At 46.1% G+C, this 25,908-nt stretch overlaps 2 protein-coding genes across 2 annotated transcripts in view; one reads left to right on the top strand and one right to left on the bottom strand.

The window, feature by feature from the left end:
• Nucleotides 1–5,550, bottom strand: part of UIMC1 (ubiquitin interaction motif containing 1) — an 89,852-nt gene extending 84,302 nt beyond the window's left edge. The window contains exons 1-2 of the mRNA XM_049775704.1: nt 5,491–5,550; nt 3,497–3,651 (exon numbers count right to left, since the gene is read on the bottom strand). Of these exons, the coding sequence (XP_049631661.1) occupies nt 3,497–3,643 (147 nt within the window). The 5' untranslated portion in view covers nt 3,644–3,651; nt 5,491–5,550. The remainder of the gene's footprint in view (nt 1–3,496; nt 3,652–5,490) is intronic.
• A 3,714-nt stretch (nt 5,551–9,264) lies between these two features.
• ZNF346 (zinc finger protein 346) overlaps nt 9,265–25,908 on the top strand; it is a 33,824-nt gene continuing 17,180 nt past the window's right edge. The window contains exons 1-3 of the mRNA XM_049775640.1: nt 9,265–9,826; nt 9,870–9,981; nt 24,996–25,351. Coding sequence (XP_049631597.1) covers nt 9,265–9,826; nt 9,870–9,981; nt 24,996–25,351 — 1,030 coding nt within the window. The remainder of the gene's footprint in view (nt 9,827–9,869; nt 9,982–24,995; nt 25,352–25,908) is intronic.

Here is a 25,908-nt window from a genome sequence, read left to right as displayed (position 1 = left end):
AGGGCTGAGAGCTGGAAATGTATGCAGAAAGCTCAGATTCAATACCCATTCCCTGAGCACCACTAGGTGAGATTCTAAAACAGACAAAAAAGAAATTGCCCACCTGCAAAATACAAGTAAAATGAACCACAACATGTTCCCAAGTTGAAAGAAACCTTGATTCACGACTTAAAACTCAAGTTTTAAAACAAGTTTTAGAGGCCGGAGAGATAGCACAGAGGTAGGTTTGCCTTGCACACAGCCATCCCCAAATAGACTCTGGTTTGATTCCCAGCATCCCATATAGTGCCCAGAGCCTGCCAGGGGCGATTTCTGAGTGCAGAGCCAGGAGTAACCCATAAGTGCTGCAGGGTGTGATCCAAAATTAATAATTAAAAAAAAAAAAAAACTATTAGAGCAAAAGCATAGTACAGTGGATAAGAAGCTTGCCTTGCACATGGCCCAGACCCTTGGGCCACACCAAGCATTATTCAGAGGTTACTCCTGGCTCTGAGCTCAGATATGACTCCTGGTGGGGATTAGATAATTATATGGGATGCTGGGGATAAAACCCTGGTGAACCATGTGCAAGGAAAGCACCATCTCTACTGTACTCTCCAGTACCACAAAAAAATTTTTTTAAGAAAACTTTGTTTTGGGGCCTAGAGGTGGCGCTAGAGGTAAGGAGTCTGCCTTGCAAGCGCTAGTGTAGGACAGACTGCCGCGGTTCGATCCCCCCGGCGTTCCATATGGTCCCCCCAAGCCAGGGGCAATTTCTGAGCGCTTAGCCAGGGGTAACCCCTGAGCATCAAACGGGTGTGCCCCAAAAAAACAAAAAAAGAAAACTTCGTTTTAGCGGGCTAGAAAGACAGCATAGCAGTAGAGTGTTTACCTTACACATGACCAACCCAAGAAGGACAATGATTCAAATCCCGCATCCCATATGGTCCCCCCCAAGCCTGCCAGGAATGCTTGCTGAGCATAGAGCCAGGAGTAATCCCTGCACCACCAGGTATAACCCAAAAAACAAACAAACAAAAACAACTTAGGTTTTTCTGGGGTTTTTTGTTTGTTTGTTTCTGGGTCACACCCAGCAGCACTCAGGGGTCACTCCTGGTTCTATGCTCAGAAATCGCTCCGGAGGGCCTGGAGAGATAGCACAGCAGCGTTTGCCTTGCAAGCAGCTGATACAGGACCAAAGGTGGTTGGTTCGAATCCCAGTGTCCCATATGGTCCCCCGTGCCTGCCAGGAGCTATTTCTGAGCAGATAGCCAGGAGTAACCCCTGAGCATCACGGGGTGTGGCCCAAAAACCAAAAAAGAAAAAAAAAGAAATCGCTCCTGGCAACCTTGGGAGACCACATGGGATGCTGGGACCCAAACCACTGTCCCTCTGCATACAAGGCAAATACCCTACCTACATGCTATCTCTCCGGCCCCAAAACAACTTAGTTTTAGAGGCATGGTAAATAGTTTAGAGGTTGGGGGCTAGAGAGATAGCGTGGAGGTGAGGCATTTGCCTCACATGCAGCAGGTCAGTGGTTCGAATCCCTGCGTCCCATATGGTCCCCTGAGTCTGCCAGGAGTGATTTCTGAGTATAGAGCCAGGAGTAACCCCCGAGCGCTGCTGGGTGTGACCCCAAAACAATAAACAAACAAAAAAAATAGTTTAGAGATTGAACCAAGTTGGTTCCCCAGCAATTGAGGTATACTATCTTTCTAGACCCAGATATTGATTCTAACATATTAAAATGTCCCAATTTGGGATCTGGAGAGATAGCACAGCGGTGGGGCATTTGCCTTGCATGCAGCTGATCCAGGACAGACTGTGGTTTGAATTCCGGCATCCCATATGGTGTCCCACACTCGGCGGCACTCAGGAGTTACTCCTGGCTCTGTATTCAGAAGTCGTTCCTGGCAGGGTCGGGGGGCCAAATGGGATGCCATGATTCGAACCAGGGTCTGTCCTGTATTTGGCCACGTGCAAGGCAAACGACCTACTGTTGTGCTATCGCTCCAGCCCCCACCAGGAGCTATTTCTGAGCACAGAGCCAGGAGTAACCCGAGCGCTGCAGGGTGTGACTCAAAACCAAAAGAAATTTAAAAATAAAATAAAATATCCCAAATTAGGAATACAAAGAATAAACTCAAAATTACAAGATTTTTTTAAACCACTTGTTGGCTTGGTTTGGTTTGATTTTGTTTGGTGTCTAGGCTATAGCAGTGCTCAGGGCTTACTCTGGTTCTGTGCTCAGCTGTCACTCCTGATAGGCTCAAGGGATCCAGAGGGGTGCCAGGAATCAAACCAGCACCAGCAGAGTACAAAGCATGTATACCTTGTTATCACTCTATTATCACTTTCTCAACATGTTATAACATGCTGACAATTTTACAAATGCCTAGACTTTAGATTCACAAAACCACTACACTTACACCAGCCCAACAACAAATAAGTCTCTGAGAGGGAGGGGATATTCCCAAGCAGTGTCCTGGAAGTCACGGACTACGGCCATTCCCATTTAATTAAAAGGGATGTGGGCCACACCCCACAGTGTTCAGGGTTTACTCCTAGCTCTGTGCTCAGACCAAATACAGTGTCAGGGATCAACTAGGGTCAGCTGCATGCAAGGCAAGTGTTTTAACCTTTGTACTCTCTTCTGATTCCTTTTCTGGAGGTATGTTTTTTTTAAACAGACTTTTCTTTTCCTTTTTTTTTTTTTTTTTTGGTTTTTTGGTTTTTTGGGTCACACCCAGCGGCGCTCAGGGGACCATATGGGATGCCAGGAATCAAACCCGGGTCCATCTCAGGTCGGCTGCGTGCAAGGCAACAGCCTACCACTGTGCTCTCTCTCTGGCCCCTAAAACAGATTTTTTTCTTTTGGTTCCAGAATAGCTGACTGGCAAGTTCCTGCCTTTCAAGTGTGAGGCCACACCATTATCACCACCCCATATACCACAAGCAGCACAGCCCTGTCATCCTCTAACTGCAAAGTCTAGCAGACCATCACCTGAGGGCACATGAGCACAACCTGAAGGAAGGCAGATACAATCAAGAATAAGAAGAGAGAGAGGGGAGAGAGAGAGGAGGAGAGAGAGAGAGAGAGAGAGAGAGAGAGAGAGAGAAGAAAGAGGAGAGAAGAAAGAAAGAGAGGAGGGAGAGAGAGGAGGAGAGAGAGAGAAGAGGAGAGAAGAAAGAGAGAAAGAGAGGAGAGAGGGGAAGGGGGAGAGAGAGAGAGAGAGAGAGAGAGATAGTAGAGTGGAAGAGAACATATAGCATATCAGGTTCCTGTCTAGGTTTAATCCCCAGCATCTCTAAGGATGCTCCCAGTCAAACAAGAATGGATCCCTGAGTGCAGAGCCAGGAGTAGGTCTTGAGCACAGCTGGTGTGGCCCACCAAAATCAAAACCAAACAAGTAAAAAAGCACAGCTAATTGGGTTAACACTACAATCTTGACTACAGAGCTAGAGTTTGAGATCTAGCTCTTCAGAGTGACCCAAACATTCAAGGAACACAAACCTCTCCCTCACTATCAGAGATCACAATGAATGTCTTCTCTACTCTGTGCTTCCTCTTGAAGGAGCCAGAGCTACTGGTTTCCGCCTCTGCCTTATCCTCAGTATGGGCTTCAGAGGCTTCTTTGACTTTTTTCTTTCGTCGTGGCATCCTTTCGTCTGAAAGACAGGAATAAATAACTTACTCAAACTGTGTTGAGTTTTCAGGATACTATCAGTTCTGGTTAATATACAAGAGAGCACCCTCTGTCAGGGCCAGAGACAGGGCAGGGGTAAGGAGTTTGCCTTGCATGCAAACAACCCATCTGACATATGGTTCCTTGAATCCCACCAAGGGATAGCCCCGAAGACAGATATCAAGGGTGCCTATACCACCAATTAAATTCTACTTTCATTAGGCTACATAAATAAGTGCCAGGTATATAGCTCAACAGGTAGGACTATATGCATTACATGCAGGAACACAGCTGGGAGAGGCCCCGTTGATTTGTTTTTTGTTTTTTTTTTTTCAGCTGAGCCAGCTTAATCCCCAGCACCACACCGAGTCCCCTGAGGGCCCAGAGTGATAGTACATAGGACAACCTGGGTTCGATCCAAGTACTACCAGGAGTGATTTCTGATCACAGAGACAGGAGTGAGTGAGTGAGTGAATGAATGAGTGAGTGAGAGAGAGAAAGAGAGAGACAGAGAAATTCATGATGCCTTAATTTGTTTTAGAGCCAGGAGATAGAGAGAGAGAGAGAGAGAGAGAAAGAGAGAGAGAGAGAGTACAAGGCAAATGCTCTATCCACTGTACTATTTCTCCAAGTTCCAATGCCTTAATATTTAATTTTTTTTTTTTTTTTTTTTTTTTTTTGGTTTTTGGGTCACACCTGGCAGTGCTCAGGGGTTATTCCTGGCTCCAGGCTCAGAAATTGCTCCTGGCAGGCACAGGGGACCATATGGGGCGCCGAGATTCGAACCGATGACCTCCTGCATGAAAGGCAAACGCCTTACCTCCATGCTATCTCTCCGGCCCCCTTAATATTTAATATTAAAATGAGAGAGGAGGCAGAATGATAGTCTGGGTCCAGGACATTAAGCATAGCAATTAGGGTGAGAATCTAGCATGCATCTGACCCATGTTCAAGTTGACACCTTATTGTCCTCAAAGCATTGGTGAGTTTGGGCTTGGATCTCCCAGTGTCAGCAGGGTAGTCTGGGTAATACGAACATAGTAATATCCATCCTTGGGTCCTTGAACAACAGGCAAAATTGCCTTTACCAGTGGGGTAAAACACAAGTCATGAGGACAGAGCAATAGTACAGTAGGTAAACATTTGCCTTGCACAAGATCAATGCGGGTTGGATTCCAACACCACACCAAGTCCTCCAAGCTCCACCAGGAAAGATCTCTGAGCACACAGCCAGTAGAAAGCCCAGAGCATCTGTGTGTGTGGCCCAAAAACTGAAAATAAAAGACACTAGCAAGTTCTTTTAAAGAGAGCTAAACCTAGAATATAAAAGTCAATGTTTATTTGGGTTTTTTTTTTTTTGGGGGGGGGGGTTGGTTTTTGGGAACACCCAGCAGCGCTCTGGGGCCATTCCTGCTCTACGCTCAGAAATCACTCCTGACAGGCTCTGGGGACCATATGGGATGCTGGAATTCGAACCACTGTCCTCTGCATGCAAGGCAAACGCTCTACCTCCAAGCTATCTCTCCGGCCCCAAAAGTCAATGTTTTATTTCCATTGGAACCCTGCAAAATAAAGAGGTCGTTAAAATTATGCCTTGACAGAGGCCAGAGCAATAGCACAGCAGGCCATTTGCCTTGAACGCGAGGACCCAAGATGAACCCGGGTTTGATTCCTGGAATACCATATGGTCCCCCAGGCCTACGAGGAGTGATTTCTGAGCAAAAAGCCAGGAATAACCCCTAAGTGCCGCCAGGTATGGACCAGAAACAAAAATAGTAATAATAATAATAATAGCTTGTCTTCAATTACACAAATTAATTACCACAGATTGTTTTTCGAAGAGGAAAAGCTCAATGCTGACAAGCCTCTCCTTAATCTGGCCACCTGCAAAGAAAAAAGGTAACCCCCATGACAGCTGTAATAATACCATAATACGGGCCCGGAGAGATAGCACAGCGGCGTTTGCCTTGCAAGCAGCCGATCCAGGACCAAAGGTGGTTGGTTCGAATCCCAGTGTCCCATATGGTCCCCCGTGCCTGCCAGGAGCTATTTCTGAGCAGACAGCCAGGAGTAACCCCTGAGCAACGCCGGGTGTGGCTCAAAAAACAAACAAAAAAAAAATACCATAATACTACTACTTTAATATCATATATATTACAATATCATCTACTTCATTTTAGGTAGTGTCCTGGAAAACCTCCAACAGGAATTCAGCATTTTCTTTCAGAACACTAAAGCAATCATTGGGAAAAAGAATACGGGAGGAATTACTTTCCCCAACTTTAAACTGTACTACAAAGCAATAGTTATCAAAACAGCATGGTATTGGAATAAGGACAGGCCCTCAGATCAGTGGAATAGGCTTGAATACTCAGAAAATGTTCCCCAGACATACAATCAACTAATTTTTAATAAAGGAGCAGGAAACCCTAAATGGAGCAGGGAAAGCCTCTTCAACAAGTGGTGTTGGCACAATTGGATAGCCGCTTGCAAAAAATTGAACTTAGACCCCCAGCTATCATCATGTACGAAGGTAAAATCAAAATAGATTAAAGACCTCGATATCAGCCCCAAAACCATAAGATATATAGAATAGCACATAGGCAAGACACTCCAGGACATTACAGGCATCTTCAAGGAGGAAACTGCACTCTCCAAGCAAGTGAAAGCAGAGATTAACAGATGGGAATATATTAAGCTGAGAAGCTTCTGCACCTCAAAGGAAATAGTGCCCAGGATACAAGAGCCACCCACTGAGTGGGAGAAACTATTCACCCAATACCCATCAGATAAGGGGCTAATCTCCAAAATATACAAGGTACTGACAGAACTTTACAAGAAAAAAACATCTAATCCCATCAAAAAATGGGGAGAAGAAATGAACAGACACTTTGACAAAGAAGAAATACAAATGGCCAAAAGACACATGAAAAAGTGCTCCACATCACTAATCATCAGGGAGATGCAAATCAAAACAACGATGAGATACCACCTCACACCACAGAGAATGGCACACATCACAAAGTATGAGAATAAACAGTGTTGGCGGGGAGAGAAAGGAACTCTTATCCACTGCTGGTGGGAATGCCGTCTAGTTCAACCTTTATGGAAATCGATATGGAGATTCCTCCAAAAACTTGAAATCGAGCTTCCATATGATCCAGCTATACCACTCCTAGGAATATACCCTAGGAACACAAAAATACAGTACAAAAACCCCTTCCTTACACCTATATTCATTGCAGCACTATTTACCATAGCAAGACTCTGGAAACAACCAAGATGCCCTTCAACAGATGAATGGCTAAAGAAACTGTGGTACATATACACAATGGAATATTATGCAGCTGTCAGGAGAGATGAAGTCATGAAATTTTCCTATACATGGATGTACACGGAATCTATTATGCTGAGTGAAATAAGTCAGAGAGAGAGAGAAAAACGCAGAATGGTCTCACTCATCTATGGGTTTTAAGAAAAATGAAAGACATTCTTGCAATAATAATTTTCAGACACAAAAGAGAAAAGAGCTGGAAGTTCCAGCTCACCACAGGAAGCTCACCACAAAGAGTGATGAGTTTAGTTAGAGAAATAACTACATTTTGAACTTTCCTAATAATGAGAATGTATGAGGGAAATAAAGAGCCTGTTTAGAGTACAGGCGGGGGTCGCGTGGGGAGGAGGGAGACTTGGGACATTGGTGATGGGTGGTGTTCTTTACATGACTGAAACCCAAACACAATCATGTATGTAATCAAGGTGTTTAAATAAAAATAAATAAATAAAATAAAAAAAAGCTGGGGGAACCGTAGAGATAGCATGGAGGTAGGGTGTTTGCCTTGCATGCAGAAGGACGGTGGTTTGAATTCCAATATCCCATAAGCCCCACCCTGCCCAGCCTGCCAGGAGCAATTTCTGAGTGTAGAGCCAGGAATAACCCCTGAGCTCTGCCAGGGGTTATTTTTTTGTAACCCAAAAAAACAAACAAAAAGGGGGTGGGGCTGGGGCCAGAAAGGTGGCATGGAGCTATAAAGCATCTGCCTTGGTAGCACTAGCCTAGGATGGACCAGTTCAAGCCTCGGCGTGCCATGTGGGTAGGGCGTTTGCCTTGCATGCAGAAAGACGGTGGTTGGAATCCCGGCATCCCATATGGTCTCGAGAGCCTGCCAGGAGCAATTTCTGAGCATAGAACCAGGAGTGACCCCTGAGCACTGCCTGTTGTGACTTAAAAAACAAAATATAAAAAATAAAAAGGTGGGGCCGGGCGGTGGCGCTGGAGGTAAGGTGCCTGCCTTGCCTGCGCTAGCCTAGGACGGACCGCGGTTCGATCCCCCGGCGTCCCATATGGTCCCCCAAGAAGCCAGGAGCAACTTCTGAGCACATAGCCAGGAGTAACCCCTGAGCGTCACAGGGTGTGGCCCAAAAACCAAAAAAAAAATTAAAATAAAATAAAAAATAAAAAAAATAAAAAGGTAAATGCACACATGCAAGCAAGCATGCATATCACATCTAAGGAGTTCTCAGAAAATACACCAGTGAATGCATACATGCAAGCATGCAAACCACATGTATGAACATATAAGGAGTTATCAGAAAATACACCAGTGAGAGATCACAGTTTATAATCTATCTCTCTCTCCTCTCTCCTCTCTCCTCTCTCTCTCTCTCTCTCTCTCCCAACCTCATTGTTACAATTTTGTTGGGTTTTTTTTGTTTTTGTTTTTGTTTTTTGTTTTTTTTTTTGGTTTTTGGGTCACACCCGACAGCGATCAGGGGTTACTCCTGGCTCTATGCTCAGAAATCGTTCCTGGCAGGCTCGGGGACCGTATGGGATGCAGGGATTCGAACGAATGTCCTTTGGCATGCAAAGCAAACGCCTTACCTCCATGCTATCTCTCAGGCCCCAGTTGTAGATTTGGGGGGGGGGGGTGTTTGTTTTGGAGACTTAAACCTGACTTGGTGCTCAAAGATTTTTATGGCTTTGGGGCTAAACACAGCGGTGCTCATGGCAGTCCATAAGGGACCTTATGGGGTGCCTAGAATTGAAACCAAGTCGGATGTGTGCGAGTACACACAGTACGGGCTCCAGTGCGGGTATTTCGCATTCGGAGTTATTCCTACCGAGACCTCTAAGACAGGCACTTGCAGTATTGGGGTCTGTTTTCTCACGCATCCGACAACTATTTTATCCACTGTGCATCATTATTAGAAGACGTTCTTTTAAGTCACCATTTCCCTAGTCGGAGAAAACAGTTCAAAACTCGGGGGAGGAGGCCGGAGAGACAGCATGGAGGCAGGCCGTTTGCTTTGCAAGCAAAATGACGGTGATTCGAACCCCGGCATCCCATAGGGTCCCCCAATGAGCCTGCCAGGAGCGAATTCTGAGTGTAGAGCCAGGAGGAACCCCTCAGCACTGCCGGGTGTGACCCAAAAACCACGAAAAAATGGGGTGCAAAAAGGGAGCAGCAGGGAAGGAGAGAGTGCGCACAACCCTCTGGGCTGGGTCCCTGGCATCCCGTGGGCTCCCCTGGGCCTGCCAGGCGTGATCCCTGGGTATTGAGAGTCTCGGGGAACAGTGCTGAAGGTGCTCCCCGAAATGTCTGATTCCCCCGGGGACAGTTCGAGCCGGGGCCCCGGGGGGAGGCCGCGGAAACCAGCCGGGAAATGGCCCCGAGCCCTGCAGGCGGAGCGTTCCAAGGCGCGGGGCCGGGGCCGGAGGGAAGGGCGGGAGTTCGAGGCCCACGGGGATCCCCAGCGCCTCCCGGGTCCAGGACTCCGGCGGGGGCGGAGAGCGAGGCGGCCCGCCCGGCGCTTCCTCTCCCTCTCCGGGCACGGCCCGGGAAGCAACGGTCCCCGAAGCGGGGGGTGGACCCCGCGGCCGAGACTCACCGGCGGGGCGGCGGCAGAGGCCCGGGGCGCGGGAGGCAGGAAGCGGCGCCCACGGGACGAACGACGCAGGCGCAGGCGCATGCGCAGGAGCGCTGCAGGCCGGAAGCGGAGGGAACGAGCCGCGCGCCGAGGCCGGCAACGCGCAGGCGCAGGGTTGAGCGCGGGGAAGGGGGTATGGCCCCGCCGGAGCAGCCCCCGCGAGTCGGGCGGGGTCAGCGAGGCGGCGTGCTCCCTTATTGGTCAGCACTTCGCGCCTGCGCAGACGCGCGGTCTCCCCGCCGCGTGACAGCCTCCCTGGCTTCCCGCCTTTAGGCATCGAGGAGACAGACCTGTGGAATGAATGGGTCGGTCGCTCTGACTGCATGGAAGCGGTGAACGGCCTATTGGGGAACGTCAAGTGTTATTCGTTCGGGCTTGCACAAAGGCGAGAGAGACGGAAAGAAATGGAAAAGTGACAGGCTTGATTCTGGCCCAAGAGGACAGCCAGTGGAACCTTGCCTTGCGTGGCAGATCCTGGGCACCCCTGGGCACCCCTAGTGTCTCCTGAGCTAGAAGTGGCCCGGGAACTGCACACCTTCAGTAAAGTGAGGAAGGTTCCTCTCCAGCCCTTGTCTCCTGCTCCGATCGAGGACTTCTTGCCCAGAAGGGAGGCGCCCCTGACTTTCTCATTCTGCTCCCTGAGGCTTGCTGCTGAGGCCAAGGCCTCTCTCCTTAAGTGGGGCCCCAGGAGAGCTTATGTGATGGGGACGGTACTGGCCTTGAATGAGGCTGACCCCAGTCTTATCCCGGACCCCACACAGGTTTCCCCAGGCATTGTCAGGAGTGCTTGATCCCTGAGACTGAAGAATATGGAATGTGAACTATGTTGGGAGACAGATAGACTGTACAACTCCTAGTTCTGAGATGACAGTAGTATGAGAAAATGGTTTATAGTGATGATTCTTATAGATGACCAGAAAAGAAATGGGGAAAATGTTGAAGTTCTTTTTAGTAGTTCTATAGTATTTTTCTATAGTTTATGACCACGTCATTAGCTTTTGCTTTCTAAGATTCACTACCTCAGGCCCCTCTGCCTAATGACCCCAGCAGCTAGGCAGTAAAACAATTCATTGATGCCAGGGAGCTACAGACTGGCCCAAAAAGATGAGACAGTTGTATGTGCTTGTGAAATGTAGGAAATAGTCAGATAAAGATTGATGCTGCTTTTAGCATCAAATAGCTTTGAGACCCTGACAGGCCAGACTTCTCCCACAGACCCCCATCCTGGTAGGTTAAGACATTCCCGAGGAGAAACAAACAGACCACTGGAATGTGAGCTGAGATAAGAGTGGCGTCAGGGAGGGGTCAGGGGAATTGTAGCTTTTCCTATTGAATAGTGTGAACTAAAATTTATGTAGACCTGTGGAATGTTGAAATATCACCTTTTGTAGTTTTGTGTAACTAACATAAAATGGAATGGAATGATCTGGGGGAAAAATGGAATGAAATGATCTGAAGAGTATATAAGCTGCTTGAAAGTTTGGGCAGTCGTCGATCTTTAAGGAGACAGCCCTGACGCGCCAGAAATAAAGTCTACTTGCCTGAGTCTGCAAGCTCCTGGTATTTCCTTGGTCACGAAGCCGTTTGCTCTCTAACAAGCATTAAGCAAGCACTAAACACTAAACAAACTGGGTGCCATGATGGGTATGACAAAAAAAAAAAAAGGAAAATGCCATGTGGCTAAGGCCAAGTGAAGAAGAAAGGAATAAAAGTCTCCCAGGGGGGCCGGGCAGTGGCGCTAAAGGTAAGGTGCGCCTGCCTTGCCTGCGCTAGCCTTGGACGGACCGCGGTTCGATCCCCCGGTGTCCCATATGGTCCCCCAAGCCAGGAGCAACTTCTGAGCACATAGCCAGGAGTAACCCCTGAGCGTTACCGGGTGTGGCCCAAAAACAAAAAAAAAAAAAAAGTCTCCCAGGGGCACAAGACAGTATATATAGGACTCAGGCACTTGGTCCCTGGTGGCTAACCCCAGTTGAGGGGTATGGTCCCCCAGGCACCACCAGGAAGGAGCAAAGAGCCAGAAATAGCCCTTAAGTGTTGCTTTTGTTTATTTGCTTGGTTTTTGTTTGGGGGGGGGGCACAACCAAAAGCCCTCAGGGCTTACTCCTGGCAGGCTCAAGGGATCATATGGGATAGTGGGGATCCAACCAAGGTCAGGTGTGTGCAAAGCAAACACCCTACCTGCTGTATTTTCATTCCGGTCCAACCCCTAAGTGTTCTGATGTGTCCCAGTTTCCCCCACACACCCCTGCAACCTCCTGTGGGAGACCCCCAGACCCTCCGGGGTGTGGAAATGAAGGTTGCTAGTTATTAGTGGGTTCACTCGAGCAGAACCGACCTGTAAAGAAGAACTAGAGAAATTAGTAAGAAGGGCCCTCAAGACAACGCATGCTGTTCAAAAAGGGATTTATTGTCGGGGGGGGGGGGGGGGGAAACAGCTTTTAAGGGCTGAAATAAGTCAGAGGGTGTTACAAGTTTTCCACCAATTACAACTGTGAGCACTCATTAGCATAAGCTGGGGGCAGGTAATAGGGAGGGGCAAAGAGGTAGACCTGAGCACATGTTTATACTAAGAGAGTTTATATAGAAAACACAAGATCCAAACAGAGTCCCACAAATTCCACTCAGCAAGCACAAATAAAACATCAGCTGTAATCCTAGTAACCTTTTGCTAACACAAAGACAAGTGGCTCTATATTTTTCTTTCTGGCTGGATGTATTAAGCTTCTTTGAATTACTTTAGTATTTGTCTATTTCCTTTGTTCTCAAGGCATGGGCGCCTTTGGTCACGTGGGTGACCAGATTAGAATTACTGAGGTGTCCTATGTTCTAGGTTTCATTAGCTAGGCTCCCCACAGTTCCCCCTTTTCTATAATAATAAAAGAAGAGCAAAATGGGTGAAGTGCCTGTTTTAGGTCGCTTTGGTGGGCTTCCAGTTCTGGACATGGCAACAAGAGACCAAATTAAAAGTTTTTGCGCGCAAAATATTAGGAATGCCATGTTTGCACCCAGACACTGGCACCAAGCTATCCCCGTCATGAGCATCTCCACAGCCAGGAGCAGAGCAAGCAGGGGCGTTTAGCCAACTACTCAAAACTCCTTAAAGCTCAGAGGTTTATCCATGTCTTCAAGTCCTTCGGGGTGCGTTTAAGAGAGCCACTGATATTGGACCTATACTGAACATTAGGGCAATCTCAGTAACCAGATTCTTAAAAAAAACTTGTGAGGTGACGGAATGCCTAGAGGCCAAAGGAAAAAGTAGCAAAAAGCCAATGAAAGGACCAAATTAGGCAGCAGCTTGGACAGCCAGGATGAGGTAGAGGACCAATTTTTATATCAGGACTCATCTTAATCCCTTTATTTCTATCCTCTAGACTTTCTTCCATAAGTCTAATGCTATTTTTAACTAAGCTGAGTTTATTTTTTTTTAAAGTAACATTCTGCTATAAAGATGACACAAATTTCCCCCTCCCTCAAAAAAAAATGTCAAATTTAAACCACGGCAGTTTTTCTGCACTATTACTGTTAGGGATTCAACAGTTAAATAGTGTAAACTTTTTTTAAGTTTGTAAACATTTCTATCAACAGTTATAAGGCATTAACAGATTTTAGAGTATGAACCAATGAATAAATTTCTGTGCTCACACCAATAACACCCAGGCCTCTTAATAAGGCTGGGGTGAAGGCAATGTTTGATTTTATACTGCAGCGGGAGAGAGACACAAGGTTACATTTAAGAGGTAATAAGGCAATTTCTGATCTAACAGTTAATTTAGGCATTAAAACAGCCAAAACACAGTAGTCCTAGGACTAAAGAAACAAATGTAAAACAATGGGGGAGATAAACCAGTGAAACAGGCAAAAAACGTTAAATTGGGGGCAATCATGAACTGAAAGGAGAAATCAACAACAAGAATTTGATTACAATTTTCAATAGGGGGAATCATATTGGGTACCAAAGGGCAAAGTTCAAGTCCCACCACTAGTTTTAAAGTTATGCCATGTCGTTGAGGTTTCATACCGCATCGCAGAAGGTTGGTATCGTTGGTGAAGTGAGGCAGTTCAAGGCAGCAATTTAGAACGGTGAGATGGGTGAGTAGCAGGTACCGGGGGGGGGGGGGGTGTCTGGGCAGAGGCGTTGACCATGACAAGGATGAGCTGAGAAGAGGAGGGGGGTCCGGAAGACCTCTCGGGCTGGAAGGGTGGGGAAGCAGGCAGAGTCCTGAAGAGCTTAGGGCATGGGAGAGGTTGAGCTGACATAGCCAGTGTGTCCTGGGGAATGGGTGAATGGGCCAGGTCGTGGCAAAAATTGATTGGGGGTGGCTCACTCTTCCTCAGCACCCATGGCGAGGGCACAAAGGGCTACTTAAGGATGGGTCAGGGGATGAGTGGGAGGGGGTTGGCTATGTTTCCGGCACCATTGTCAAAAGGGGAAGGGAAGGAACCAGAGGTGTTGTCATCATCTTGCAAGGGAGAGTCAAGTGGAGCAAACAAATTGCGACAGAGGTTGTTAATGGCAGTGGTGGGCATCCAGGGCAGCCAGGCAGAGTCAAATTCAGCATTGTTTTTAGGAGGAGTCAGTCAGAAACAGGTTAGCAGAAGGGGTGACAGGCTCTTTTAAAGTGGATGAAGACAGGACTGCGGGAAGCTGCAGGAAGTCTATAAGAAAACAGCTTGGCAGGAGGCAAAGTGGTTACTTGGGGGCTTTTTTTTTTGTGCAATAAAATTTTTATGAATGTAATTCTTTATATAAAAATTAGGAATTTACTTAGTCTTCTGGCCTGGGTTTACAGGCGGAAGACATTAGTAATTTACATTACACAAATTATTTTAGAATACCATGGGAATGTTATCTGACCTCTGTCAGACTTCAGCATTCAAAAAAAATGTTATAATTAACAATAGCCAATTTTTCAAAAAAAATTTTTAAACTGAATATAAAGGATTTTTTTAAACTTCTAGTTATTATTTTAAAGCTAGATGCTATTCTTCAGCCACAAATTCATATTCTATAGGCCTTAACTTACACATAGCAGGAAAGCTGGGTGATTGCAAAGTCCAGAAATTCTTCAGGGAAAAGTTATTCCCGATGGCCATTGAGAAATTTGGGGTTTACCATCCCCTACTTTTTCTGCCATGCTGTTAGGACAAAGCTAGCTTAACACAGGATTTTTTAGCAGGATTTCACAGTTTGTTATATGACCAGACTAAGCCAGGTTAAAAAGAAATTAATTAAAATTTCAAAAATGGATAAGGCTTTAAAAATTGTATTTATCATGAAATGTAAAAATAACAAATAGACAGAACAAAACAACACGAAACACAACATTGTGGCCACTTTCACTCATAACACACACACATGAACAGACAAGAGGATTTATTCAAAACTTGCATTAGAAAAATTGACAAGCGCTTTTAAATATTTAGCCGGCATGTTTGTAAAAAAATTTTTTTTAATGTAGCTGGAGTGGAACTTTGCTGAAAATAAATTTTAAGGTTTAGCTTTAACACAAAACATTTTAAAACAATTCTAATTTGAAGTTTAAAACATGAAGTAAAATGTAAGCAGTTAAAAATTTTTGTTAAGTAAAATGGTTAATGAGCACTGTAGAAGGAGTCTCCACTGTGAAGTATGATATCATTTGCTGTAAATGAACAAGTTTTTTTTTAAATTAGTTTAACAGGAAAACAGTGAGGCAGCTGCAATAAAGTGTTAAAATTTTTAACAAACAACTGTTTCTACTTTGAAGACTTTAGGTGAATAATTTGTAAAAATTATATACCAAATTAACAAGATGTTTAGACATTATAAAATATAGTTAAAGACATTTGATGCATTTTTACACCTAGAACTTAAGACCAAAATTATATTTGATACTAGTTAATTTGCTTTTATAATATTACTCATAAAATTAAATATATATATATTTTTTTATTAATACTAGATTTTTTGACTTTGACACAAATGTACAGATTTGTATAATGTGCTGACCTTTTGAATACACTTAAAAGGATAGGTGTTGTAATGCAAAGGTAAAGAACAATTTCTTTAGCACAAAATTAAAACCAAGGGTATTATGAAGCACACCTGGGTGTTAACTGCAATGAAATTATATTATATGAAATTATATGCCACTATATTATTTAAAAAGGTTAACCACATTATTTTTAACCTTTTTTTTTAAATTCCTTAAGAATTAAAATAAATTTTTAATAGAAATATAAAAGACTCAGATTTTAATACCTGTGTGTACGATTAAATTTTTAAAACATCAAAAAGTTTTTCTTTTACCAATAATTTGTTATTACAAGTGAAAGAATTATGACCTTGCTCTAAAATTTCTGAGAGACATGAAAAAAGGGAGTTTATTGCTGTTATTTTTTTGTTGCTATTTTTTCCCTATAGAATTTTTTTAACCCTTACAGACATGAATTTAGAAGGTTTTTTAATTTTTTTTTTTTTTTTTTTTTTGTTTTTGGGCCACACCCGGCGGTGCTCAGGGGTTACTCCTGGCTGTCTGCTCAGAAATAGCTCCTGGCAGGCACGGGGGACCATATGGGACACCGGGATTCGAACCAACCACCTTTGGTCCTGGATCGGCTGCTTGCAAGGCAAACACCGCTGTGCTATCTCTCCGGGCCCGGTTTTTTAATTTTTAATGTTTTAATAATTACTTTACAACACTCAATGCACAAAACTTAATTACACAAATGCTTTTAGAAAAGGCACACTTATGCCACATAATTTAATTCACAAACTTTACATTTGAGGCATTTTATGAGACGCAACAAAATTTTACCCCCGCCACTTTCTGCCACAAACACTACCTCTGCATAGATTAAAGGGCTTATTATAACATTTTTGAACACTTTTAAAACCTTATAATTTTACCAACTGTGGTTTTTATTTTAGAAAAACATTTTAGGTCTACATTTATACCCTAAGGAATGGGGGAGGGTGTTGGCTAGCTTATTAGGATCTTAAAGAAAAATAGACCTTGAATGAGTTGGGGGTATATGGCTTCTTCCTAGAGTGGGGCCAGGACTTTATCTTTCTGTTTGTGCTGATCTGAGGTTTTGATATTTAAAACAAGAACTTTTAAGACCAGGAGGTAGGGGGTACCTTGTTGTTACTGGCTTGCGAATTTTTTTTCTCTATACATGCATCTTTTGAAAAACTGTATAAACTTATTTGCTGGATAATGAATATTAATTTTTTCCTTAAAGGAGGCACATGCCAAAGGCCAATTATTTGTGTTTTGCATCAGCCAATTAATATGCTGTTTTATTTTAAGGTTGAATAGGATAATTAGGTTTATTTTAAAAATATTTTTTACAAAATTTGTTACCTGTGCTACACATATTTGACAAGGTGAAGCAGAAACTTGCACTGATAATGCGGGGAGGGGCCAGCACAGTTAATAGCAGGGAGGCTAGAAGTAAATTTTTTTTTTTTTTTTTTTACTGAAAGTTGGGCTCAACTTTTTTTACTGAAAGTTGGGCTGGCCCAAGCAAAATGTACTGAGTAAAGGGCGCATTAGACCCAGAAGTTTTAACAGCAAAGTGCAGATATCACAAGGTTTTATGGCTTAGCAGCTGACCTGGTTCAGTCTGGTCAGAAATAGCTTTTGGCAGGCACGGGGGGGGGGGGGGGGGGGGGGGGGGGACCATATGGAATGCCAGGATTTGAACCAATGACCTTCTGCATGAAAGGCAAATGCCTTACCTCCAGGCTATATCTCCAGCCCCTTAAGGTTTTTCTTTGGAGGTTGTCTCTTAAAATATTTTTGCAGGTTTCATTAGCATTTTCATAAGCAAGCTGCTTGAAAGGGGATTATTATAATCTACAGAGCCCATAATCCTTTCTACCGTTTCCAGGAGTCTGCTAATGAATTTATTGTAGGGCTCCTGGGGGCCTTGCACTGTTTGAGCCAGCAGAATGGTGGCTTGTGCACTTTTAGGCGTGGCTCTTCAAGCCTGGAGGGCAGCAGCATTGGTTTGAGCCAAACAAGCAGGGGAAAGCCTCTGTAGTCGTTCCCTAAGGGAGGGAAAGGTTCCCGTGCCGGTAAGCTGTTCATAGATCTGATCTGGGAGGGTAAAACCTCCGTCGCCCGGGTTGGCCTGTTGCCTGCATCGGGCCAAAAAATCGTCTCCCAAAGTATATAGTGAGAGCGTGGCAAGGTTGTGCTAGCAATTTCCTTCCATTCAGCAGGACCTAGCTGAAGCCTGAGCCCTCTGGACAGCCTGGACTCTATCTAGGCTGTGGCTGCAAGTGACAGCACCCGTGCCCCTTTGTTGGGAACTCGCTTGGGCTGTTGATTAAAAAATACAGGGAACTGATATGAGTTATCAGAGGCTTGAAGCCGGGCAATATGTTCCTCCAGACTTTTTATCTCCTTAAGTTCTCTTAATTGTGTCTTTAGGTCGGCCTTACATTTTTTGAAGTTAGATGGGGCAGTCTGCTATGCTAGAACCTAGGGTGGATTAACTATTCGGGGTCTACTGACTACAAACCATGGACAAATATCATGGACACATATAAAAAATTTAATTAAGTCTTTTTTCTTTACTTTAACGTTTCTTTCACCCAGCTCTTTCTTAAGATCTTTAATAAAAACCTCTTCTTTAGATAAAGTAGCCCCCATTTTTCCGGGGCGATAGTCCCTAATCCCTGGGACGACAAAGTAGCCCCCATTTTCTGGGGCGATAGTCCCTAATCTCTGGGACGACAAAGTAGCCCCCATTTTTCTGGGGCGATTGAACGGCGGTGTTAGTGATTACCTAGTTTAACCTTCCTGCACCCCGCCCTTAATAGGGTCTTACCAGCGACTTGTGGACAGTGTCCTGGGACTCGCGGTTTTGCCGTTCGGTCAGTATTCTGTAACTCGAGCTTCCACGTGGGCGCCATTCTGCAACCTCCTGTGGGAGACCCCCAGACCCTCCGGGGTGTGGAAATGAAGGTTGCTAGTTATTAGTGGGTTCACTCGAGCAGAACCGACCTGTAAAGAAGAACTAGAGAAATTAGTAAGAAGGGCCCTCAAGACAACGCATGCTGTTCAAAAAGGGATTTATTGTCGGGGGGGGGGAATCAGCTTTTAAGGGCTGAAATACGTCAGAGGGTGTTACAAGTTTTCCACCAATTACAACTGTGAGCACTCATTAGCATAAGCTGGGGGCAGGTAATAAGGAGGGGCAAAGAGGTAGACCTGAGCACATGTTTATACTAAGAGAGTTTATATAGAAAACACAAGATCCAAACAGAGTCCCACAAATTCCACTCAGCAAGCACAAATAAAACATCAGCTGTAATCCTAGTAACCTTTTGCTAACACAAAGACAAGTGGCTCTATATTTTTCTTTCTGGCTGGATGTATTAAGCTTCTTTGAATTACTTTAGTATTTGTCTATTTCCTTTGTTCTCAAGGCATGGGCGCCTTTGGTCACGTGGGTGACCAGATTAGAATTACTGAGGTGTCCTATGTTCTAGGTTTCATTAGCTAGGCTCCCCACACACCCCCACCAAAAAAAATAAATAAATAACCAAACAAGAACAACAAAATTGCAAAACAATAAGGCCAGAGTGATAATACAGATCTCAAGCAAAGGAATAATTTCTGAGCATAGATGAGTATATATATACATGTATATATATATTTATATATATATATATATTTATATATATAAACTCAACTGCTTCAGGACCAGAGCTATAGTACAATGGGGATACTTGCCAGGCACACAGCTGACCCAAGTTTGATTTCTGGCATTCATGAGCTCTGCCCAGAGTAATCCCTAAGCACAGAGACAGAAATAAGCCCTGAGGGGGGCCAGCGAGGTGGCGCTAGAGGGAAGGTGTCTGCCTTGCAAGCGTTAGCCAAGGATAGGACCACGGTTCAATCCCCGGCATCCCATATAGTCCCCCCAAGCTGGGGTAATTTCTGAGCGCTTAGCCAGGAGTAACCCCTGAGCATCAAATGGGTGTGGCCCGAAAAACCAAAAAAGAAAAAAAAAAGAAATAAGCCCTGAGAATAGCCAGGTGGCTATAAAACAAAATAAAAACCCATTCAACTGATTCATCACTGGCAGACATAAAAGATATTAAATAAAATTCTTTGGGGGCAGGCTAAAGTAATAGCACAACAGGTAGGGCACTTGCCTTGCATGTAGCACATTAAGGTTTGATCCCTGGGATCACAAATATTCCCTGAGCACCGCAAAGAGTAATTCCTGAGTGCAGAGCCAGAAATAAGCCCTGAATCACCAGGTGTGCTCAAAAAATAACAAAAATAAATAGATAAAATTTGGGGCCAGAGAGATAGCATGGAGGTAAGGCATTAGCCTTACATGCAGAAAGTCGGTGGTTCGAATCCTGGCATCCCATATGGTCCCCTGAGCCTGCCAGGAGTGATTTCTGAGCATAGAGCCAAGAGTAACCCCTGAGCGCTCCCAGGTGTGACCCAAAAACAAACAAACAGAAAAGATAAAATTATTGTTTTTTTGTGGGAGTAATATGATAGAACAGCGGGTATGGTGTTTGTTTGCCTTACCCACCCACCCACTCTACCTTACCCACGAAGCCCACCCGGGATTGATTTCTAGCATCCCATATGGTCCTCTGAGCCCACCAGGAGTGATTTATGAACACCACAGAGTATAGCTGAAAAACAACAACAAAAATTATTTTGGAGGGAAGTTAATTGGAAGTTACCTCTAGTGGTGATTAGGAATGGTTCTTGGGGGGCCGGAGAGATAGCATGGAAGTAAGGCATTTGCCTTTCATATAGAAGGTCATCAGTTCGAATCCTGGCATCCCAGATGGTCTCCCGAGCCTGCCAGGAGCGATTTCTGAGTGTGAAGCCAGGAGTAACCCCTGAGAGCTGCCGGGTGTGACCCTTCCCCCCCAAAAAAAAAAAAAAGAAATGGTTCTTGGCCTTTGCTAAGGGATCATTATAAATGATGGGGATGAAAAATGGGGCCTGCTGCATGTAAGGCAGTAAGTAGCCTTACCTCTCTACTATCTCCAGTCTCCTAGATGAAATTCTTTTTTTTTTTTTTTATGGTCCTTTTTTGTAGTTACTCTAGAGATTATATTATACACCATGAATTTATCACAGTGTATCCCCAAATAGTGTTTTGTTTTGTTTACATTTTCTGAATAATGTTACAAGCCTAAATTTTCTTTTTTTTGGGAGGGGAGTCACACCCGGCAGTGCTCAGGGGTTACTCCTAGCTCTGCGCTCAGAAATCGCCCCTGGCAGGCACAGGGGACCATATGGGATGCCGGGATTCAAATCATCGTCCTTCTGGATGTAAGGCAAACGCCCTACCTCCATGCTATCTCTCCGGCCCCACAAGTTTAAATTTCTTTAACATTTTCTGCTTCCTTGTACTCTGGTTATCAGCATTGATTTCACGGTGTCTGAAATTCCACAAGACATTATTTTTTTGGTTTTGGTTTGGTTTTTTTTTGGAGGGGGGGCTGGCTTGGGGGACCATATGGGACACCAGGGAATCAAACCACAGGCTAGTGCGGGCAAGGCAGACGCCTTACCCCTTGTGCCACCACTCCCGCCAAAAGACATTATTTTTGTTGTGGATTTTAAACTGTCAAGATTAAGGGCCGGAGCGGTGGTGTAATCAGTAAGGCATCTGCCTGGCATGCGCTAGCCTAGGATAGACCGTGGTGCCATCCCCGGCATCCCATTCCCCCAAGCTAGGAGCAATTTCTGAGTGCATATCCAGGAGTAATCCCTGAGCATCACCGATGTGGCACAAAAACAAAACAAAACAAAACAAAACAAAACAAAACAAAACAAAAAAAACCAATATCGCCTATATTTATCATTTTGTCACTTTTTTTTTTTTTTTTTTTTTTTTTTTTGGTTTTTGGGCCACACCCGGAGGTGCTCAGGGGTTACTCCTGACTCTCTGCTCAGAAATAGCTCCTGGCAGGCACGGGCAGCATATGGAACGCCAGGATTCGAACCAACCACCTTAGGTCCTGGGTCAGCTGCTTGCAAGGCAAACACTGCTGTGCTATCTCCCTGGCCCCTAACTTTTTTTTTTTGGGGGGGGGGTCACACCCAGCAGCACTCAGGAGTTAATCCTGGCTCTATGCTCAGAAACCACTCCTCGCAGGCTCAGGGGACCATATGGGATGCTCGGGGAACCATATGGGATGCCGGGATTCGAACCACCGACCTTCTGCATGCAAGGCAAATGTCCTATCTCCATGCTATCTCTCCGGCCCCCTAACTTTATTTTTTTTTTTTTAGATTTTTGGGCCACACCCGTTCTGATGCTCAGGGGTTACTCCTGGCTATGTGCTCAGAAACTGCTCCTGGCTTGGGGACCATATGGGACGCCAGGGGATCAAACCGTGGTCAGTCCTATGCTAGTACTTGCAAGGCAGACGCCTTACCTCTAGCGCCATCTCTCTGGCCACACCTTTTCAGGTTTTATTTCCCCCTCTTTCAAGTTCCATCTAACTAGTTTTTCTTTTTTTTGGGTGGGGGCACACCCGGTAACGCTCAGGGGTTACTCCTGGCTATGCGCTCGGAAGTTGCTCCTGGCTTGGGGGACCATATGGGACGCTGGGGGATCGAATCGTGGTCCATCCAAGGCTAGCGCAGGCACCTTACCTCTAGCGCCACCGCCCGGCCCCTAACTAGTTTTTCTTTAGACTAAAGAACTTTATGTATGGAGAGACAGCACAGAAGGTAAGGTGCTAGCTAGCCTTGGATCCTCAACACCCCATTGGGTCTCCAGGTACTGCCAAGTGTGATTACTGAGCACAGTCAGGAGAAATCCCTGAACGCCACTTGGTGTGGCCTCAAAACAAAACAAAAACCGGAGTGGTGGTGCAAGCGGTAGGGCGTTTGTCTTGCACACACTAACCTAGGACGGACCGCAGTTCAATCCCCTGGCGTACCGTATGGTCCCCCAAGCCAGGAACAATTTCTGAGCTCGTAGCCAGGAGTAACCCCTGAGCGTCACCAGATGTGGCCCAAAAAGAAAAAAAAAATAGTGGTCTAACTATTAGACAATGGAATAATACTCAGCCTTTAGTAATAATTAACTTATGAAGTTTTCTTATACATGGATAGCCATGGAGAGTATTATGCTGAGTGAAATGAGTAAGAGGGAGAGGAACATAGAATGATTGCACTCTGGGATGGAAAGTCAGTACAGCAAGTAAGGCACTTGCCTTGCATGTAGCAGACCCAGGTTCTATTCCTGTTATCCCATATGGTCTCCTGAGCCCACTTGGAATGGTCCCTGATTGCAGAGCCAATAGTAACTAACCCCTGAGCACCACCAGATGTAGCCCAAAAACAAAGAATAATCACTCTTATTTGTGGGATATACCAAAAAAAAATAAGTATGCTAATAATATCCAAAGACAATAGAAACAAGGGCCAGGAGAACTGTTCCATAGTAGGAAGCTTGCCACAAAGTGTGGTGGCAATAACAGAGAAAGGACCACTATGACAACGCTCTGGACAAGAACAGAATGTAGAAAGGATGTAACATGATACACTTGTACCATTTCAGTAACAGTATTGCAAATCTCAGTGACTAAACAGAGAGAAGTGTTTGTCTTTTGTTTTTGTTTTTGGGTCATACTTGGCAGTGCTCAGGGATTATGCTCAGAAATCTCTCCTGGCAGGGGTCAGGGGACTATATGAGATGTCAGGATTCGAACCACCGTCCTATGCATGCAAGGCCCATACTATCTCTTCAACCCCCGAGAAATGTTTGTCAGGCTGGAAGGCAGGTGGTTGGAAGGAAACTGAGGAAATCCACAGAAGGAAATGAACTTTGATGAAGGGATGGGTGTTGGAACACTGCATGACCAAAACTCAACTATCAACATTTAACTATCTCACGATGATTCTAATTTAAAAAAATAAAAATGAAAAATATAAATAGGCTCTTTTCTTCACACACCAGAATTTCTTTCTCGTCCCTTCCCTCCTGACTGGCAACCACTGTTCCTATCTAGAACACCTTCATAAACTTGTGTTTAAAAAAAGAAAGTAGAATCCTGTTCACTGCACTAAGGACTTGGCTTTTCTGAAAACTGCATCAGAGAGGTGTTAAGGGAATTTGAGCTTGTTTCAAATTCTTCACAGTAGCCCTACTGGAATATGCGACTAGCAAGAGAAGAGGCTGCTATAACCCTGGCTAGAAATCCAAGCTCCAGAGGCCAGAGCTATAGCACAACTGGTAAGGCGTTTGCCTTGCACCCAGCTAACAGGGGGTCAAGCCCCGCCATCCCATATGCTCCCCCTGAGCCTGCCAGAAGCGATTTCTGAGCCGAATCAGGAGTAACCCCTGAGCACTATTAGGTGTGGGGAAAAAAATTGACTGGAATAAGGGGGTGGGGGTGGAAAGTAAAAATTCCATTCTGGAAGCTGGTTACTGGGTTCGCCCCACAATCCATGTTTCCCGAGCTGTCAGTTCAGGGAGCTATCTGGGCTAGGGGCAATGACTTCCAAGTAGCAAACATCCAATCTACACCACTGAGTAGTAAGGCAACTTTGGAGGGATGGCCCACATTCTTAGAGGCCCAGGGTGTGTGTGCTCAGGGATCACTCCTGGAGGTGCTGGGGCATCCCTAAGGTATATGGGAGGCCAGGGGTTGGACACTATCAGCCCTGTGCAAAGCAAACATCCTGTCTACTGTATGATCGCTCCTAAAGTAAATTGTGAGAATTTGGGAGATAAAATCGTGCAGAAGGGTATTTGCCTTGCAAAGGGGCGGTCCGGGTTCGACCTCTGACATGTTTTGTTTTAGCAGTGCTCAGGGGTGGCTTCCTGTCACAGAAAGGAATCACTCCTGTAAGGTTCAGGGACCAAATGGGATACTGGGGATCCAAGTGAGTTGGCCATATGCAAGCAAAGGCCCTAGCCATTGTACTATTGTTCTGTGTCCCTAATTTCTTGTGTGTGTGTGTGTGTGTGTGTGTGTGTGCGCGCGCGCGCGTGTGTGTGTGTGTGTGTGTGTGTGTGTGTGTGTGTGTGTGCACGAAAAGGTTGGGTCCTACCAATCGGGGCTACTTTTGGCTCCATACTCAGGAGTGAGTCCTGGGGGTGTTGAGGGGGGACAGTATGCTGCGCCGGAGGTTTGAATCAGGATGACTCTACGTAAGATAACAAGGTGCTCCCAAAGTGCTAGGAGTGATCCTGACCAAAGAGACACGAGTAATTGCAGAAGGCCGCCAGGTAGGGCCCCCAAAAACCTTGGAGCGTGAAGTTTTGAGGTGCTGGGCCCCAGATTCCCAGCACAGAGGCCCCAGACGGGGATGCAGGCCCCGCGAAGTGGCAAGGGGCCTGAGGCTCCGGAGTGGAGAGGTAGGAGGAAGCCCCGAGCACACACACCGTCTGTCTGGACAGAGCACCAGCGGTGCGTCAGCGCAAGTCGCGAGCCCAGCGCGTCTACGGAGCCGCCGCGGCCGCGCGCTTAAGCCCCTCTTCTCAAGTCTCGCGAGATCCGCGCGTCTCGCGGCTCCCCAGCCCCGCCCACGTCTCGCGAGGCCACGCCCCGGAAGCGCCGGCGCGCTGGGCGGGCTGGAGCTACGCGGAGGATGGATGCAGGATGGAGGCGGATGCGGAGCCCCGAGACGGCCGCGCCGCGCTGGCGTCCCGTAGCCCCGAGGAGCGCGCCGGCCCGGGCCCCGACGGCTGCCGCGAGAGGGCGCGCCGCTTGCGCGAGTTGGTGTCCCAGGGCCCGCCCGTGGGCAAGGAGGAAGGTGAGGCGGGACCCCGCGAACGGCCCCGGGGAGCCAGGCTGCAGGAGGAGCTGCAAGGGCATCAGGCCCGGGGACCGGCGTGGGTGCGTCTCTGGTCCAGGGGTCCCCCTCTTGGTCCCCCCGCAGAGCTCAGCTATTTCCAGACCGATGCCGGGACCAGCTTCACAGATTCTCCATCTTCCCCTCCCTAGTGTCTGTTTCTCTCCTTTCCCCCTGTTTGGGGGGCCACACCCAGCGATGCTTGGGGTCACTCCTGGCTCTGCACTCAGACTGCATGCTCATATGGTGCTCAAGGTTAGGACCACTTGGGATGCCGGGGGTAAAAAACAGGCGCCTTACCCCCCTTGCCCTGTCTTTCCTACCCGTTTCTTTGTAGAGGCTGTGGGGGGAGGAAGGGGATGAGAGCACGTTGGGGGATTTACTCCTGGCTCTACACTCATGGACTTCATGTTAGGGTGCAAGATGTCAAACGGGGGGCCGGGCGGTGGCGCTAGAGGTAAGGTGCCTGCCTTGCCTGCGCTAGCCTAGGACGGACCGCGGTTCGATCCCCCGGTGTC

Source organism: Suncus etruscus, chromosome 6 (assembly GCF_024139225.1).
Source record: "Suncus etruscus isolate mSunEtr1 chromosome 6, mSunEtr1.pri.cur, whole genome shotgun sequence".
NCBI classification, from domain to species: domain Eukaryota; kingdom Metazoa; phylum Chordata; class Mammalia; order Eulipotyphla; family Soricidae; genus Suncus; species Suncus etruscus.
The sequence above is the reverse complement of the archived record's forward strand: the minus strand, read 5'-3'. Positions and strand labels throughout refer to the sequence as shown.